Source organism: Lycium barbarum, chromosome 10, assembly GCF_019175385.1.
Source record: "Lycium barbarum isolate Lr01 chromosome 10, ASM1917538v2, whole genome shotgun sequence".
NCBI classification, from domain to species: domain Eukaryota; kingdom Viridiplantae; phylum Streptophyta; class Magnoliopsida; order Solanales; family Solanaceae; genus Lycium; species Lycium barbarum.
In genome coordinates this window covers 102,312,366-102,329,219 of record NC_083346.1, presented here as the reverse complement: position 1 = coordinate 102,329,219, position 16,854 = coordinate 102,312,366, and the positions used below count along the sequence as shown (strand labels likewise).

Sequence of the window (16,854 nt, the reverse complement as noted above, 5' to 3'; positions counted from 1 at the left end):
CTTTTTATTATCACAATGTAACATAATCTATGTTCTTTTATTAAAGTATTATAAGGAAAATGCTTTGTCACAAGTTAATTTCATAGAATGTTTAGCAGCATGTTTTGTTTTTTCACTCAAGATCTAGTTTGCTTGTTGCAATGGCAAAAGCATAACTATAAGAGTTAGAACGTTCAACAAATATATCCCACCGTTTCAATTTATGTGATTGTTTTTTTTTATTCAGTTTAAAAAATAATGTTTTTCTATATTTAGTAATAATTTAACAGTAAGTTTTTCATTTTACTGTTAATAAGATTATTTATAACCACACAAATATATATATCTTGTTTTAGAGCAAAAGTTTAAAAAATCTTTCTTCATTTTTAAACTCTGTGAGTAGGCAAACACCTTCATATTAATTTATACCAAAAAAAAAAAAAAAGTGGTAGTAATTGATTACTAATCAGAGTCAACGGAATGCTTGAACCCCATACTATTTGCCATTATATGTCCCTAATTGAGTGAAGGAATGAACCAGCTTGTCTAGTGTAAATTCTTTTCATTATCATATAACATAGTCTGTGGTCTTTCCCTTAAAATATTTATAAGGAAATTATATTTTGTTTAAAGTTAATCCCATGGAATGTTTGTACGTGTTTTCATTTTCTTTTTTGACTCAGGACCTATTACTTTGCTTGAAGTTAATCCCATGGAATGTTTAGCAACATGTTTCATTTTGTTTTTCACTCGGGATCTATTTTACTTGTTGCAATGACAAGCCTATAACTAGGAGGGAGAAAATTCAAAGTAGTCATTAATTGATTATTAATCAGAGTCAACGGTGTTAATGGTTGAACCCCAGCCCCCAGTTTACAAGTTTATATATCCCTAATTTCCAAAGAAAAAGAATTACTCCTTCCATTCTAATTTACATGATTCTATTTTCTTATTAATTAATAACAAAATTCAATGTTTTGAAACAATTTACTTTACGTTTCCATTTTATTTTTGATGAGATTTTTTTTTGTTTTCTACCCGGTGTTAGGTACGCTCAGCGGAGCCCTCTAGTTAAAGTAGGAGTAGCAACATATATCCACTGTATCGCATTCTTTAATAGTAAAAACTTTTACAAATGATATAAATATTATGACATGTTTAAAATTATAAATTTTAAAAAATTTATATTGCGATGCCACACAAATACTATAGTAATTAAATTTATATTCCAAGTTTTAAAAATATCAATTCGAACTACCCCTATATCCACATCTGAAGGGTGTAGTAGTATCACTACTCAAAAAAGATTTCTGACAACGTAATAGAGTAATTGTGCATCATGTCAATAGCCTTTTCTTTGTTTCATCACATCCCTCCGTAAAAGGAATAGTGTAAAAGTAAAGATTTGGTATTGCATCAATCAACTCATAAAGGTCATGCATGCCGATTTTCATTTGTAATTACCAAGCTTTTTGCAACATTTTCTTTCACCTCTTATTTTTACCCCAAACTATCACTTATTGTGTGTGACGGAATAATTGAGATACCTCCATATTCAATTAAAGATTGTGAGTTTAAACCACGAGAGTGAAAAAACTGTTATAGTAGAGTGTTTTAATCCTTTAATTAGCTCATCTAAGCGAATTAAAATTCATCAATCAGTGATTTTAGATACTGAATGTCTACAGAAGAAAAGAAAAACTATCTCTTTATTTTTTTCAGTTTCTTCTTTAAACAAAGGTAAAAATCTTGGTGTTCCCTTTTCACTTTTTATAATGGACCTTGTAATATTAACCTTGTGGCTACCTCTGGCTCCTGAAAACTACTGTTGCCCCCTTTTAAAACCTTGAGGGGTCGTTTGGTAGGATGGATAGGATGGGACGGGATTAGTCTCTTGGGATTGAAATTTGTTAGATTATGTAATTATTTAGTCAAATATATTTTGTAATCTTCTATTTTAGAATAGCATATGTTAGAATTATTTAGTCAAATTAGTTCTTAATTTGTAGCCTACAATTTGGTTGTAAATCATGTATATCAACCCATTCAAGGGAACAAAATAATCAAGGAAAACATTCTCTTACATGGTATCAGACTAGGTTCTCCTAAAAACCCTAGCCTTTGGCCGCCGACCTCCCCTTGGCCGCCCCCCCCCCCCCCCCCCTCTTTTTTCGTTTTCCTCTTCTTCGGCTATCCCCCTCCTCTTCTCTATGGCTGACACCTCCAAGTTGCATCCTGCGACTACCGTCACCAATATCAAATCATGCATCCCTATTGTGCTTGACTACGAAGGAAGCCAATACAATAACTGGGCTACCCTCTTCAAGCTCCATTGTCGTGCAAACTTGGTCATTGGCCACATCCTACCTCCTGCCTCCCCCACCGTGCCACCACCGGCAACTGCAGTCGAAAAATTTGCTGCTAAGGCCCTATGGGAACGGCTAGATGACATTGTTCGGCAATGAATATATGGTACGATATCGAATGATCTTCTCAACACGATCATTCATCAAGAGGACACCGCAGCTGAAGCTTGGGACCGTCTTGTTCATCTCTTTTAGGACAACAAATCGGCTAGGGCTCTTGCTCTTGATGCAAAATTCACAACCACAAAATTGGTGGATTTTCCGAATATGAAAGCATACTGCACCAGGCTGAAAGTTCTTGCAGAAAATCTCGCCAACGTCGGTCACAAAGTTTCCGATGAACGACTTGTGCTTCGTCTTCTGCGAGGATTGTCGGAGAAATATAAAACTTTTCGCACGACGGTGCAACACCGTACTCCTCTCCCATCTTTTGACATTGTCCGGTCAATGCTTGAGCTTGAGGAGGATAGCCATGCCGAGGACGCCATTCACGACTCCGACTCGAATGCTGCTCTTGTTTCCCACAATGTTACTCCTCAGAATTTCTCAGGAAATGGACAGCCCAATAACTCTGCAAATAATTTCAACAATCGTGGAAATTCGCAGAATCGTGGAAAGAAAAATAACCGCGGTGGCAGCGGCGGCAACCGCAACAACTGCGGTGGCAGCGGCAATGGACAAAGTAGCGGCGGGGGCAGCCGCACCAATGCACAGGCATACCAGCCCGTCGCGGCACAGCAGCAGGGACCCGCTACCCTGTCGTGGTATTTTCCACCGTGAGCAGCTTGGGGGCAATAGCCGTGGGCCACTCCACCGTGCCCGTACCCCACGGCTGGGTGACAGCAGCCTTGCGGCTGGCAGTAGTCGCGTCCAGCTCCTTCGCAGCAGGGAGTTCTTGGTCCTCGTCCTCCACAGTCGTTCTACTCGTCAACCTCGTCATGACATGGTGGGTATGCACCCACAGATATTGATCAAGCTATGCACACAATGTCATTGAATCCGCCCGATGACAAGAATTGGTACATGGACACCGGAGCCACATCTCATATGACCAATTCCCAAGGTACTCTCTCGTCTTATTATCAATTGAGCAAAAATAATGGCATTGTTGTTGGTAATGGTAACATGATTCCAATTCGTGGTTATGGTCATACATCCCTTCAAGAAAATCCCTCTTCAAAACTGAAAAATGTCTTACATGCACCTAAACTCATCAAAAACCTTATTTCCGTTCGTAAATTTACTATCGATAATATGGTTTCTGTTGAATTTGATCCTTTTGGTTTTTATGTGAAGGATTTACGGACGGGGAGCAAACTCATGAGATATGAGAGTTCGGGTGATCTTTATCCATTCTTCAAAAAATTTCGAGCCATCTCGTCTTCCGCATCATCTGCTTTTAGTGTCATCTCTCCTCATATATGGCACTACCGTTTAGGTCATCCAGGGGATGTTATTCTTAGTTCTTTACGTAGTAGTAATTTGATTGAATGTAATAAGGCTCGAAACAATGTTTATCATTCTTTCCCTCTGGGGAAACTAATTAAATTGCCTTTTTATGACTCTCTTTCAACTACTACTATGCCCTTTGACATTGTTCACAGTGATTTATGGACTTCACCTATTCTTAGCTCTTCATGTCACAGATATTATGTTTTATTTCTTGACAATTACACTAATTTTCTTTGGACTTTTCCCATCAAAACAAAGTCCCAAGTTTATAATTGCTTCTTGTCTTTCCGGACTTTCATTCGCACTCAGTTTGAAAAAGAAATCAAAACCTTTCAATGTGACAACGGGCGTGAATTTGACAATGGCCCTTTTCATAAGTTTTGTGAACAAAACGGGATGTTTTTCTGCTTTTCTTGTCCCCACACTTCCCCCTGAAATGGTAAGGCGGAACGAAAAATTAAATCCATCAATAATATTGTTCGTACACTCCTTGCCCATGCATCTATGCCCCCCTCCTATTGGCATCACGCCTTGGCCATGGCAACGTACCTCCACAATATTCTCCCTTCTAAACACTTAGCATATAAGACACCCACTCATATTCTTTATCAAAAGAATCCATCCTACTCTCATCTCCGAGTCTTTGGCTGTCTATGCTTTCCTCTCTTTCCCTCTACACAAATTCATAAGTTGTAGCCTAGGTCCACCTCTTGTGTCTTCCTAGGATATCCTTCCAATCATCGGGGGTACAAATGCTATGACTTAGCAAGCCGAAAAATAATCATAGCCCGGCATGTGTGGTTTGATGAAAATTCCTTTCCATTTTCACAAATAAATACTCCATCTCCTACCTCATATGAATTTTTGGATGATGATAATTCCCTATTGAGAATCCAATTGTTGCATGACCAGGCCACTGCTCCGCCAATGCAGCCCCCTCCCTCTCGTGCAACCCCCCACCCGACCTTCCCCCCACCTCATCTCCGTCATCGTCGACTGCCCAACAGTCTACCTCCACTGCCCCAGCTTCCCGCCAGCCCCTTCAACCCACTGCCACGGCCCCTACGGCAGTCACCACTGCCACGGTCCCTATGGCAGTCACCCCGCTGTCGACCCCTCCCTCTCCCACGCTGCCCCACCACGGCAGCAGCACCCTCCCTGCCAGCCCCCCACCCGTCCATCACATGACTACACGTAGTCAACATGGGATTTTTAAGCCGAACTTGAAATACCATAATCAAGCCTTAAGTGTCACCAACAATTCCATCTCACCCATTCCTCGAAATCCCGTTGGTGCACTTAATGACCCGAATTGGAAAAATGCTATGCAAGATGAATATAATGATCTTATTGATAGTAAGACTTGGGAGTTGGTCCATCGTCCTCCAAATGCTAATATTATTCGGTCTTTATGGATTTTTCAGCATAAAAAGAATTCTGATGGTTCTTTTGAGAGGCATAAAGCCCGTCTTGTAGGTGATGGCAGGTCTCAACGGGAAGGTGTTGATTGTGACGAGACTTTCAGTCCGGTGGTCAAGCCGGCAACTATCCGTGTGGTTCTTACTATTGCTTTATCTCACTCTTGGCCCATTCACCAGCTTGATGTAAAGAATGCTTTCTTACATGGCAATTTGAATGAGACCGTCTATATGTATCAACCTCTGGAATTCCGGGATCCAGCTCGTCCTGATCATGTCTGTCTCTTGCGTAAGTCTCTTTATGGTTTGAAACAGGCACCACGGGCTTGGTATCAGCGTTTTGCTGAATATGTGGCAACCATTGGTTTCTCGCATAGTACATCTGACAACTCTCTCTTCACTTATTGTCGTGGAAAATATATTGCTTACATTTTGTTATATGTGGATGATATTATTCTAACTGCATCTTCAGACTCTCTCAGACTCGACATTATGTCCAAGTTAGCTACGGAATTTGCAATGAAAGACTTGGGTCCGTTGAGCTATTTTTTGGGAATTGCTGTCTCCCGAGACAAAAATAGTCTCTTTATGTCTCAGAGTTCTTATGCAGAGGATATTCTTGACCGGGCAGGCATGTCACAGTGTAAGCCTTGACCCACTCCTGTTGACACAAAAGGCAAACTCAGCGCTTCTTCAAGCGCCCCGTATGAGGATCCTACGAAGTATCGTCGTCTGGCAGGTGCTTTGCAATACTTGACATTCACTCGGTCTGACATATCATACGCCATCCAACAGGTTTTCTTGTTTATGCATGACCCCAAAGTCCAGCATATAGAAGCATTAAAACGCATTTTGCATTACATTCGAGGTACGATTGACTTTGGCACACATTTATACAAGTCTTCTCTACAGTCACTACTATCATATACAGATGCTGATTGGGGAGGATGTCCAGACACTCGACGCTCCACATCGGGTTATTGTGTCTATCTTGGGGATAACTTGATTTCTTGGTCTTCCAAGCGCCAACCTACTCTATCTTAGTCAAGTGCTGAAGCAAAATACAGAGGGGTTGCTAATGTTGTCTCTGAGTCTTGTTGGATTCGTAATCTGTTGCTTGAACTCAATTGTCCTATTCGTAAAGCAACTTTGGTCTATTGTGATAATGTGAGTGCCATTTACTTGTCTGGAAATCCGGTACAACATCAACGTACCAAACATATTGAAATGGACATTCACTTTGTTCGTGAAAAGGTTAGACGAGGCGAAGTTCGTGTCCTACATGTTCCGTCCCGTTATCAAATTGCTGACATCTTCACCAAAGGTCTTCCACACGTACTATTTGATGATTTTCGGGACAGTCTAACTGTTCGTAAACCTCCCGCTTCGACTGCGGGGGTGTGTTAGATTATGTAATTATTTAGTCAAATATATTTTGTAATCTTCTATTTTAGGATAGCATATGTTAGAATTATTTAGTCAAATTAGTTCCTAATTTGTAGCCTACAATTAGGTTGTAAATCATGTATATCAACCTATTCAGGGGAACAGAATAATCAAGGAAAACATTCTCTTACAAAATTATCCCATATTTGGTTGGAGGGATATCCCATTCAATCTCATCTATATGGGATAAAAGGTGAGATAAGTTATCCCATGTAGAGGGTGAGATAAGTTATCCCATCTTATTCCACCCAAACTCATCTACATGAAATAACTTAGTTATATCACAATTTTATTCCAACCATACGTGCAATAAATTTATCTCAAATATAGGTCACGTATCTCAATTGACCTTTTACCTCTATTTTATTCTTTGGTTGAGATAAGAAAGCATGCCACCTTTGACTCCTAAATTAAGTATTCTTAATTGTTTGAATAATATTATCTTCGAAAATTCTTTTTATTTCCTCCTTTTATATTGTCGATTAAGTATGATTTTCTATACAATTCTTTTTATTTCAAAGACCGCCTATCAGTGGAAGGTTTTATGCGTTCAGTCAGTCTACGCAGAGTGAATCGGTACTTAAGGAACCTCCGAAAGGGCTACCTTTTGATGGGTATGCAATTTCTTTCTCTATATTTTCTTTTTAGCGAGTTACTTTTTTAGGCGGGTAGCTGTGTGACATTACTATAGAGAAAGTGACGCTTTAATTTGTGTAACATGTTCAGGGGCAGAGCTAAGATTTTGAAGCTTATTAATTTGTGATTTTAATACTTTTATGTTACTAGATTTCAATTTAATAATTTGTACATATTAGATGGATGTTTTAAGATTAATATAAGTTTGAACTAAAGTTATTGAATTCGGCTGAACCCCTATAATCTAGCTCCACCCCTGAACACAACACCTTAACAAGATAGTGACGAGTTTCACTCGCTCCGAGCCCGTCCCACACTTATCTTTTAAATCTTGATTAATTGCTCAAGATCTGCAACATGCTTTACACTTGACCTGAAGATCCACACACTAACCTGATGATTTAAAAATTAATCCTGTAACATCATCATCATCACGATGTGTCGATTAAGTGGCCAATAAGTTTCTTTTATCTTAGTATTATATTATGGATGAAAAGACAAGATACACATATTTTGCAATGTCTTATTGTATATGGTTGTTTTAGGCATGTCGTTTATCTTGACACTGACTACTGAGTAGTACGATTTTAGCTTCTTCTTGTTGGATCTATCCATTATTTTTGTGAATTTTCTTTCCTCCACACGAAGGGTGATCTTCAATTTTTGTGAGAACAATATATCTCAATCTGGTTACTACTTTATTTTATTTTATTTTGTGGGGTTTGGAAGGTGAGGGGTGGCTGACTTTAATCAATAAACTATAGATGTTGATTGCGTACTATGCATCACTGTCTTAGGAGGAAAAATGTAAAATCAGAGGTGACGTATGTGACGTGTCGTGGTGGATTATTCGTTTGACTCCATGCGTCTCTTCCTTTTGCGTCTCAGCTTGATCTCCGAAAAATTTCACTCGTGTTATTATCTGCATCAACTTCTATTAATTTGTTATAATTAAATAATAAAATTAGAGTAAAATATATATTAGCATTATTAAAAAAATAAATGAACATGTGGTGGCATGTGGCACAACCTGGTGATAAATAAATGGGCTTAGATTTTGATTAGCTTTAATGATTTGTCATTACTCCCTTTGTCTTAAATTATTTATTATTTTTTTACACGCCCCTGATAAAAAAAAGAGTCTACTTAGTTATTTGCACACCCCTTAAGGAATTACTCACTCCAAAAAAAAAATATGTAAATTGATTAAACTACCCCTAATTAAACAGACATTGAGATTTGATCACATAACACTTAATTGGAGCAAATCTGAAAAGAAAAGGTTAATTGTTTCTTGATTTAATAAGTGAACACTTTTTTTTATTCGGAGGGATTATTAATTAAAAGGGGTATTTGACTAACTTTACCCTTATTTATATTTAAATCATAATTTCTCTCCATTAAATGTGTACTCTATTTATGTGTCATCTCTATTGATGACAAAATTCTACTAAAATGAGAAAAAAGTAATTAATTGTGTCTTGAACTCTTAAAACGATAAATAATTTGAGATAACTATTTTAGTATCACTACAAGAAAGTGTAGAAATGACAATAAAAAATTTAATATTTAGCAACAACTTAGTTCTATTGTTGGCAAAGATCTTTTTTGTTGCCAAAGAATTTAATTTTGTTGTCATAGTATTGATTATTGTTACAAAAAGTACTTTTGACAATAAAAAAAAAATTGTTGCAATAACAGCCGTTGGAATAGTTTGTCATCAGGAAGAAAATTTTGTTGAGTTGTGCTGAAATTGATCTTGAGGATATTCAAATACCACTAGAAGAATTACGTCCCTTGACATAGAGTTCGGGATATTACAATAAGGTGATCACCTGTCAAGCCAATGCTAAAGAGCTAGGTCCTTATACATGTTGGTCAGAGACGGCAAGATCTGTTTGTGTGCAAGTAGGATTGTCTGGCAAGTATTTATGGCAAGCTGATTCTATGAGATATGAAAATCTTTTTGCTGAAGCAATTAGTGTTTAATAAGGTCTCAGTACTTAATTAGTACTTAGCTTTAAATTTTTACATGTTATTGTAAATAACCTAATCTAATAATGTGAAATTTTTATACACTTTCGACATACAAAACTTATACTCGTACCAATAAATTGAGCTACTTAAGATATAGTAGCACAATTGACAATACAGTGCACAATGACACGTTTGCTGTAGAATTATTATGGCAAGGATGCAGGCGTCTTAGCACGCCCCATCCCAAGTGCATCATTATTATTGACACACAAACATAACAATTATTTTAAGTAAAATGTCCCAATCCTTCTTAAAAACCAATGTTCGTTTAATCATTATGTTTTGCTCCACTCCCCTCTCCTTTCCCAACGTCTTAAATTGGCTTTTGAGATTTGATAAATTTGATCGTTTATTTAAGAAATTCGTTAGTATTGGCTGAGAAGACTCGTGCGAGCTTGCAGTGTATCTCTTATAAAATACGAAAAGGTTCATTCCTCAATACTAGCTTACTTTTTAATTCATTTGTATTGGGCCAAATTAATTCAATTTTGCACCAAAAATTCTACTTTGAAAAGTAAAGCATTTTCTATCAAAGCCGACTTCAATCTTAGAACTCGAATCCCATACCTCAATGCTAATCATTTCAAATTGCTCATGAGACACTTCTTATTACTTCTAATTTTGAAACCAAATTATTTCAAAAACCTTAGAGATGATATTCTTTAAATAGGAGAGAAACCTACTTCTTTAAATAAAAACAGATAAAACATGTCTAATGTTAATTAATAAAAATCATTCAGTCTGACATGCATTCAAACTATAGGGTTGGTTGTGAGCCTCGAGTATTATAAGTCTAACTCCACCTCGTGCTATCACAAAGAATGAGAAATTAGGGGAGTATTTTTTAAGTAAAATGTTGGATTTTGGTTGTGTTAGCCAGACATATTACTTTACAATTATTGGAAAACGGTTGGAGATATTAGGAATTTTACTCTGATTATGTTGATGATTAAGAGCAAATAGGCAGCCAGCAATTTAATCAGCCACCAAACAAGCTGCCGTACAAAACATGCATGTTTGGATAGCCCTTGTCTCATTTTTTTGCGTCCGATGCAAAGAAATAATGTTATCATGTTGGGTTTGGGGCAGAACAAACTAATGTAAATTATTTTTCTTACTAGAAAGATCCAGAAACTGTTTTGTTTGAGAGAAAAAATAGAGTAAAAGAATTAAGAGGGTCCTTGGGATATTCCTCCAATTAGGGTGGTTCAATGCATTTTTTTGTGCGGATTTTCTCCAAAGGCACTGGTATTTCATTTTTGTCTCTCTAATTGGTGATCTTTAATTTTTGCTCTTCACCTAATATCCGAGGTTCTGGGTTGAACCCAGCTCAGTAAAAAAAAAAAAGGAGTTTTGCAAGACAGAGTTTTGTTAAGGTAGAGATTTGAAACTCTGCCTGAGATGCAAAACTCTACCTGCATTCAAAACTCTGCCTTGCGAATCCAAACTCTACCTTGTGATTTTTTTAAATTTTTTTAACTAAGCGGAGGTTCGAACCCGAAATTAATTTTTTTTTTAGCGAAAGACAAAAATTAAAGACTACCAATTTAAGGGCCAAAAATTAAAGACTAGTGCCTTTGACGGTCAATCGTGCAAATGACCCGGTTCAATGATCATAAATCATAATATTGGAGATTGACTTTGCTAGTTTGCTCTTCTACCTTTGCTTGTGGGCAAGGGTGGCATTCCAAATACTAAAAATGTATTTCACGATTACTTCCTTCCTCATTTCATAAATATGCAAACTAAAAATATTTTATTGATAAACTTAAATAAATTTATAATAGCGCAAACCTAGTTTAGCTAGGAATTAGAAAATTTATTTTGACATAAATTAGATAAATAATAAATCCTAAAAAAATTTGGTTTCCGTAACTTTGAATTATTTTTCAACAATAATTCAAAGCAAATATTATCTTCGTTTTATTTTAAGTGTCTTACTTTTACTTTTTTTTTTTAAGTTTGCTTAAAAAAGAATGTCTTTTTCTATATTTGGTAACTCACTAAATCCAATAATATACTTGGCTTGTAAATTCACACGATTCAAATGACATTTGCTACATTACAATTTACACATATCTTTAGTTTAAGATTACAAAAATTAAAAGTCTTCTTAATTTTCTTAAACTAGTCAAACTAATTTAAATTAAAACGGAGAGAATAGTTAACTATAAAATGGACTTTCTCCTTTGTCATCAAAGAATAGATTTTCTCTTTTTTTATAGTGTTATCGGAACATAATTCATAGAGGAGACTGGAGAGGCTAGTAATAATAGATTTATTTAGTTTGTCCTGTTCTCGTTGAGACTTTATTAGATGAAATTGTTGCCGCATCAACTATCGGGCCATTTGCACTTTTGTCCCTATTTGTGCTGGTTTTTTACTTTTTCCCTTGAGACAAATAACTTTTTTCATGGGCATAAATTTATATTTTTCATCATAATATTTCATAAATTATGTCCCGTGCCTTTAAAAACTTATGTCCCATTAAGTATAAATTCGATTTTGATGGACAAATACAGACCACCCATTTAAAGGACAAAAATTAAAGACCAACCTATTTGAAGGGAAAACTGTGCAATTTCTTTATTCTATCGGGATATTGGTAGAAGTAATTGCACGGTTTTCCCTTTAAATGGATTGGTCTTTAATTTTGCCCTTCAAATGGGTTGGTCTTTAACTTTTTTCCTTCAAAATCGACTTATGCCTATAGGGTATAAGTTTTTAAGGCTGCTTGCATAACTTGTGGATATTACGATACATAATTTATGTCTTATAGGCGTAAGTTCGATTTTGAGGACAAAATTAAAGACCAGTCCATTTGAATGGCAAAAATTAAAGACCTGCACAAAATAGGGAAAAAGTACAAATGACCCACATTGGTAAAGTAGTTGACCCGTCCACCAAAAGCAGGTCTCTGATGAGATTCAGATGGGCCAATATGTCCAACAATTTTGACATTTTTTTGCACGGATTGCCCTTCTTTTGGGGTGGTCTTTAAATTTTGCCCCTCATATTTGTGTTATTTTAGTTTTGCCCTTCGCTTGGATACTTGAGGTTTTGGGTTCAAACCCCCGCTCATGCATAAAATAAAAAAATAATTTCGCAAGGCAGGGCTGAGGGGAGTGTATGCCGGATTCGGCATACAATCCTTAAGGAAAAACTAAAGTTATGCCGGAGGGGGCAGACTTTGCTTTGAGACATATGTTTTATTTTTTTTACTTTTTAAGGAAAACTTTTAATTATGCCTTAAGGAAAAGTTCCGCCTTATGGGGCAGACTTTTAGTTATGCCTTAACTAAAAGTGTGCCCTATAAAATATAACTAAAAGTATGCCCCATAAGGCGGAACTTTTCATTAAGGCAACACTAAAAGTTTGCCTTAAGGAAAAATTATGCCTTATGAGGCATACTTTTGGTTATGCCTTAATTAAAAGTCTGTCCCATAAGGCATAGTTCCTTATGGAAAAGTTTTGCCCCATAAGGCATAACTAAAACTATGCCTTGAGAAAAAGTTATGCCCCCTCCGGCATAACTTTAGTTTTTCCTTAAGGATTTTATGCCGGATCCGGCATACACTCCCCTCCAGCCCTGCCTTGCGAAATTATTTTTTTTATTTTATGCCTGAGCGGGGGTTCGAATCCAGAACCTCAGGTATCCAAGCTAAGGGCAAAACTTAAAGACCACAAATATGAGGGGCAAAATTTAAAGACCGCAAATATGAGGGGCAAAATTTAAAGACCACCCCAAAAGAAGGGCAATTCGCATTTTGAACTATTATGGGCTATGTCAAAATCTAGGCCCAACCCTAAAGCCCATAAAAGTAAAAACCGTATACAGAAATGTGGAATAGTTGTAAAAGACAATTCTCACAAAGGAAGAAAGAGAACCTCGTTTTCTAGGTGAAAATAAAAAAATAGTTATTTCTTGAATTTGTAATTGAAAAGCACTAACAGATTCAAACGTCATAAAAAAATATCTAATTTTTATAATTTTTGAAATCCATGACAGTATTCTGGACGAAACCCGTGGGATCCCAAAATGCATTATAATATTGTCGATTTTTCATTTTTGAGTTCGATATTTACTACACTGAGTGGCTATTTTTCAAACAAATTTTTTGATAGTGACTATTTTAAAAAAATCGATTCGAAGATAGTCAACCCGTACAATTTTACTTTTTTTCCGGATCTTCTCTAGCTTTATACGTGGATTCAAATTTTAGTCACTAAAGGTTCATGGTTATGGATCTTCTCTAGCTTCATACTAGGTAACTCTGTTCAGGCTTAGACAGATGGGAAAAAAATCTGAATTCTTAATATACCTATGTATATGTAGTGTTCAATTCAAAAGTATATACTGTGTATCTACTCTAAAATAAAACATGGGAAAATAACATAGACTACCAACTTAAGACTCTTTATCACAAAATATAACGATATTTTTCCTTATTTACGGAACATAACGACAATTTACGAAACATGACGGATTTGGGCTTTAGTACTGTACCACGTTTTGGGCTTTAGTACCGCACCATGATTTTGGGCGATTTTGGGCTTTGGCATTTCATCTTAGCCCAACTGCGAATGCTTTTCTTCCTCCTCTGTAATATTCCCTCTCTACTCTTAACCCACAATCTCATACAAAATTTTTCTCTCTCTCTCTACTGTGTTTGCAATGTACATGTAAAGTGTGTGATTCTCCATTCCATTTTTCCTCTGTTTCGTTCCATTTCACCATTAGTAAAGGTAATCTAGGGTTTACAATTCCTTTAGTTTTGACCATATATTGTTGTGGTACTTTCAATTATATTTTCAATCATATATTGTTGTGTTAGTTTCGAATATCTATTGATGTGTTTCTATCTTCATTTCAATCAATTTCATCTTGTTCAGTCAATTTGGACGGTTTATTTAGGGTTTCTACTTTGTATTTCCAGTTTTTTTGTGTGTGCATGTGTGTGATTCTCCATTCCATTTTCCTCTATTTCGTTCCATTTCATGATTAGTAAAGGTAATCTAGGGTTCACAATTCCTTTAGTTTCGATCATATATTGTTGTGTTAATTTCAATCATATAGTTTCAATCATCTATTGTTGTGTTAGTTTCGAATATATATTGATGTGTTTCTATCTTCATTTCAATCAATTTCATCTTGTTCAGTCAATTTGAACGGTTTATTTAGGGTTTCTACTTCGTATTTTCCAGGTGTTTTGTGTGCGCATCATTCTGTACCAACTTAAATTGTTGTGATTCCAGTCCCTTTTTTTGTGAAAATGAGTAAAAACAATTCGATAAATTCTCCTATGAGCAAAAGCCCTAGATTTTTGGGGCCCCCAACAAGCCCGAAAGTAGGGCCAATTCCAAACTTCAATTTACTCACTCGAACCCCGGTAAAAAAAGGAGGAAGGGAAAAGCAAGATTCTGATGATGAAGGATTGTTTGTTCAAAATGAAGTTAGGACGAAAGTTCTAAACGATCCTTGTAATGTTGGTCCCACTATTGTTGAAATCAAATCAACCCCCCGGAATGATTCCAAAAGGAAGCGAAAAGAAACGTCAACTAGTAAGTCAAAAAAAGTCACTGACGACTCTGATTTCGAAAAAGAAACTGAGCATCCTGAAGCCAAAAAAAGTAAGGTTGAGAAAGGTGGTGCAGTAAAGAAGAAGAAAGTCGAGAAAGGTGAAACAGTAAAGAAGACGAAAGTCGAGAAAGGTGAAACATCAAAGAGGAAGAAAGTCGAGAAATGTGAAACATCAAAGAGGAAGAAAGTCGAGAAAGGTGAAACATCAAAGAGGAAGAAAAACAACCCGACAAAGAAGGTATAAAAAAGCATTTACACTTTAGTCTTTGAATATTTGGTTACTTGCATGTGTATGATTTGTGGTATAAAAAGGGTTTGATTGGTCTTTTTATATGCTTTTTTGAGTTCCGGAGGTGTATGGAATATGTATGTAAAGTGGTCTGACTGTATGATTTCTCTTAAACAATTGTGTATAACTTTATTTCTGAATTGGTAGTGTATGAAAAATGTAAGGAAAGTGTTCTGAGTTGGTTTTTCAGTATTGAAAAGAAGTGGCTAATGTCTAATTATTTGTTTTAGATTTAATTAAATTGGTGTATGATAAGTGTCTTTTTGTGGTCTTGCATTGACCGTTGGGCCTCATGATCAGCAATTCCCTTTTTGTGTTCTCTGTTCCTAAGTTATCAATTTATCTAGAGAATAAATACTGAATTCTAGATTTGGTGGTGTATGAAATATGTATGAAAAGTGGGCTGACTGTAAGATTTTTGAGTAACATGTTTAGTTATAAAGTTGTAATGCATTTTTGTGGATATAATGTGTCTAGATATGTCATTGGATTCTTGAGTTTGGTGTATAAAATATGTATGGACTTTGGTATATCTCATATTTAGATGATTTGACTCGCTTTATAGTTATGTATGCTTTCATTTTTGTAACTATCTCTTATTTAATATATTCAGACACAGACTCATTGGTGTTCTTACACCAACGTGGAAGCCGCACTTGAAGTTAAGGACCGCCTTAACGACGCGCAATTGAAGCTGTTTAGGGAGTCCTCTTTTGGGTTATTTCTGGATTTGCCAAAGCTGAATGTTCAGCCACAGCTAATTCGATGCCTGATGTATGCCGAGACAGAGCATGATAGGGATGATATGTTTATCATCAATTTGAATGGGAAAGAGCTTCATTTCGGCATTAGAGAGTTTGCCATTGTGACTGGTTTAAAATGTGGCATGGACAACGAATTTGTCTCGGACCCCGATTCCCCCAATAGACTGATGGATATGTACTTTAACGGACTAACCAAAGTGCCGAAAAATGATTTGATTGAGCTTTTTCATCACAAAAAAAAAAAGGAAATTGGGGATGCTGATGCTTTTAAGATAGCAATACTTTATTTTATCAACACATTCTTATTCTCAACTGAGAGTAATAGAGCATTTGTTCCCAAGTTACACTTTGACTTGGTTGAAAGCGGAGAATATATGAATTATCCATGGGGAAATGATTGCTTCAAAGCGCTGTTGTCTTCAATCAGTCACAAGTTGGCGAATGATCCAACCTACTATAGGTTTGAGGGTTTTCCCCTGGCCATTCAAGTATGGTTTTATGAATGCTGCTCGAAGGTAGATCCTACGGTTGCGACCCGTATTGGAAACCACTTCCCTCGTATTTTTAATTGGCGAACAACTTCGCAAAGAGTCTACTTTGCCCATCTGAAGAAGGGGATGTTCAAAAAGTACAGCAATCAGGTAACAATACAAGCTAACTGATTGTCATACATTAATCATACACATTTCATTCATTCTTTTTTTTATACATGCTAACTGGTCAGCTTATACATTTTTTAAAATGTTGGTAGCTGGTTTTTACCAACATTCTCCCAACAGATGAGGAGAAGGTAGCTATCAACTTTATGGAGTTTCCAGAAGAGACAGCGGTCAAAGATGTGTTAGAACCACAGGATCCCACACAGTCGAGTCCCTTTGTACGTGGT

The 16,854-nt window shown here is 36.3% G+C and overlaps 1 protein-coding gene across 1 annotated transcript; it reads left to right on the top strand.

Annotated features, from left to right (window-relative positions):
- The first annotated feature begins 2,189 nt into the window (after positions 1–2,189).
- Positions 2,190–3,125, top strand: LOC132613215 (uncharacterized). The gene is made up of 2 exons (XM_060327256.1): positions 2,190–2,432; positions 2,541–3,125. The coding sequence occupies exons 1-2, from the start codon at positions 2,190–2,192 to the stop codon at positions 3,123–3,125; spliced, it is 828 nt and encodes a 275-aa protein (XP_060183239.1).
- Positions 3,126–16,854: the final 13,729 nt, after the last annotated feature.

Coding starts and splice junctions, on each gene's coding strand:
- LOC132613215 (XM_060327256.1), top strand. CDS start 2,190: ATGGCTGACACCTCCAAGTTGCATCCTGCGACTACCGTCACCAATATC. Junction 2,433..2,540: donor GGGAACGGCTAGATGACATT/GTTCGGCAATGA, acceptor CATCTCTTTTAG/GACAACAAATCGGCTAGGGC.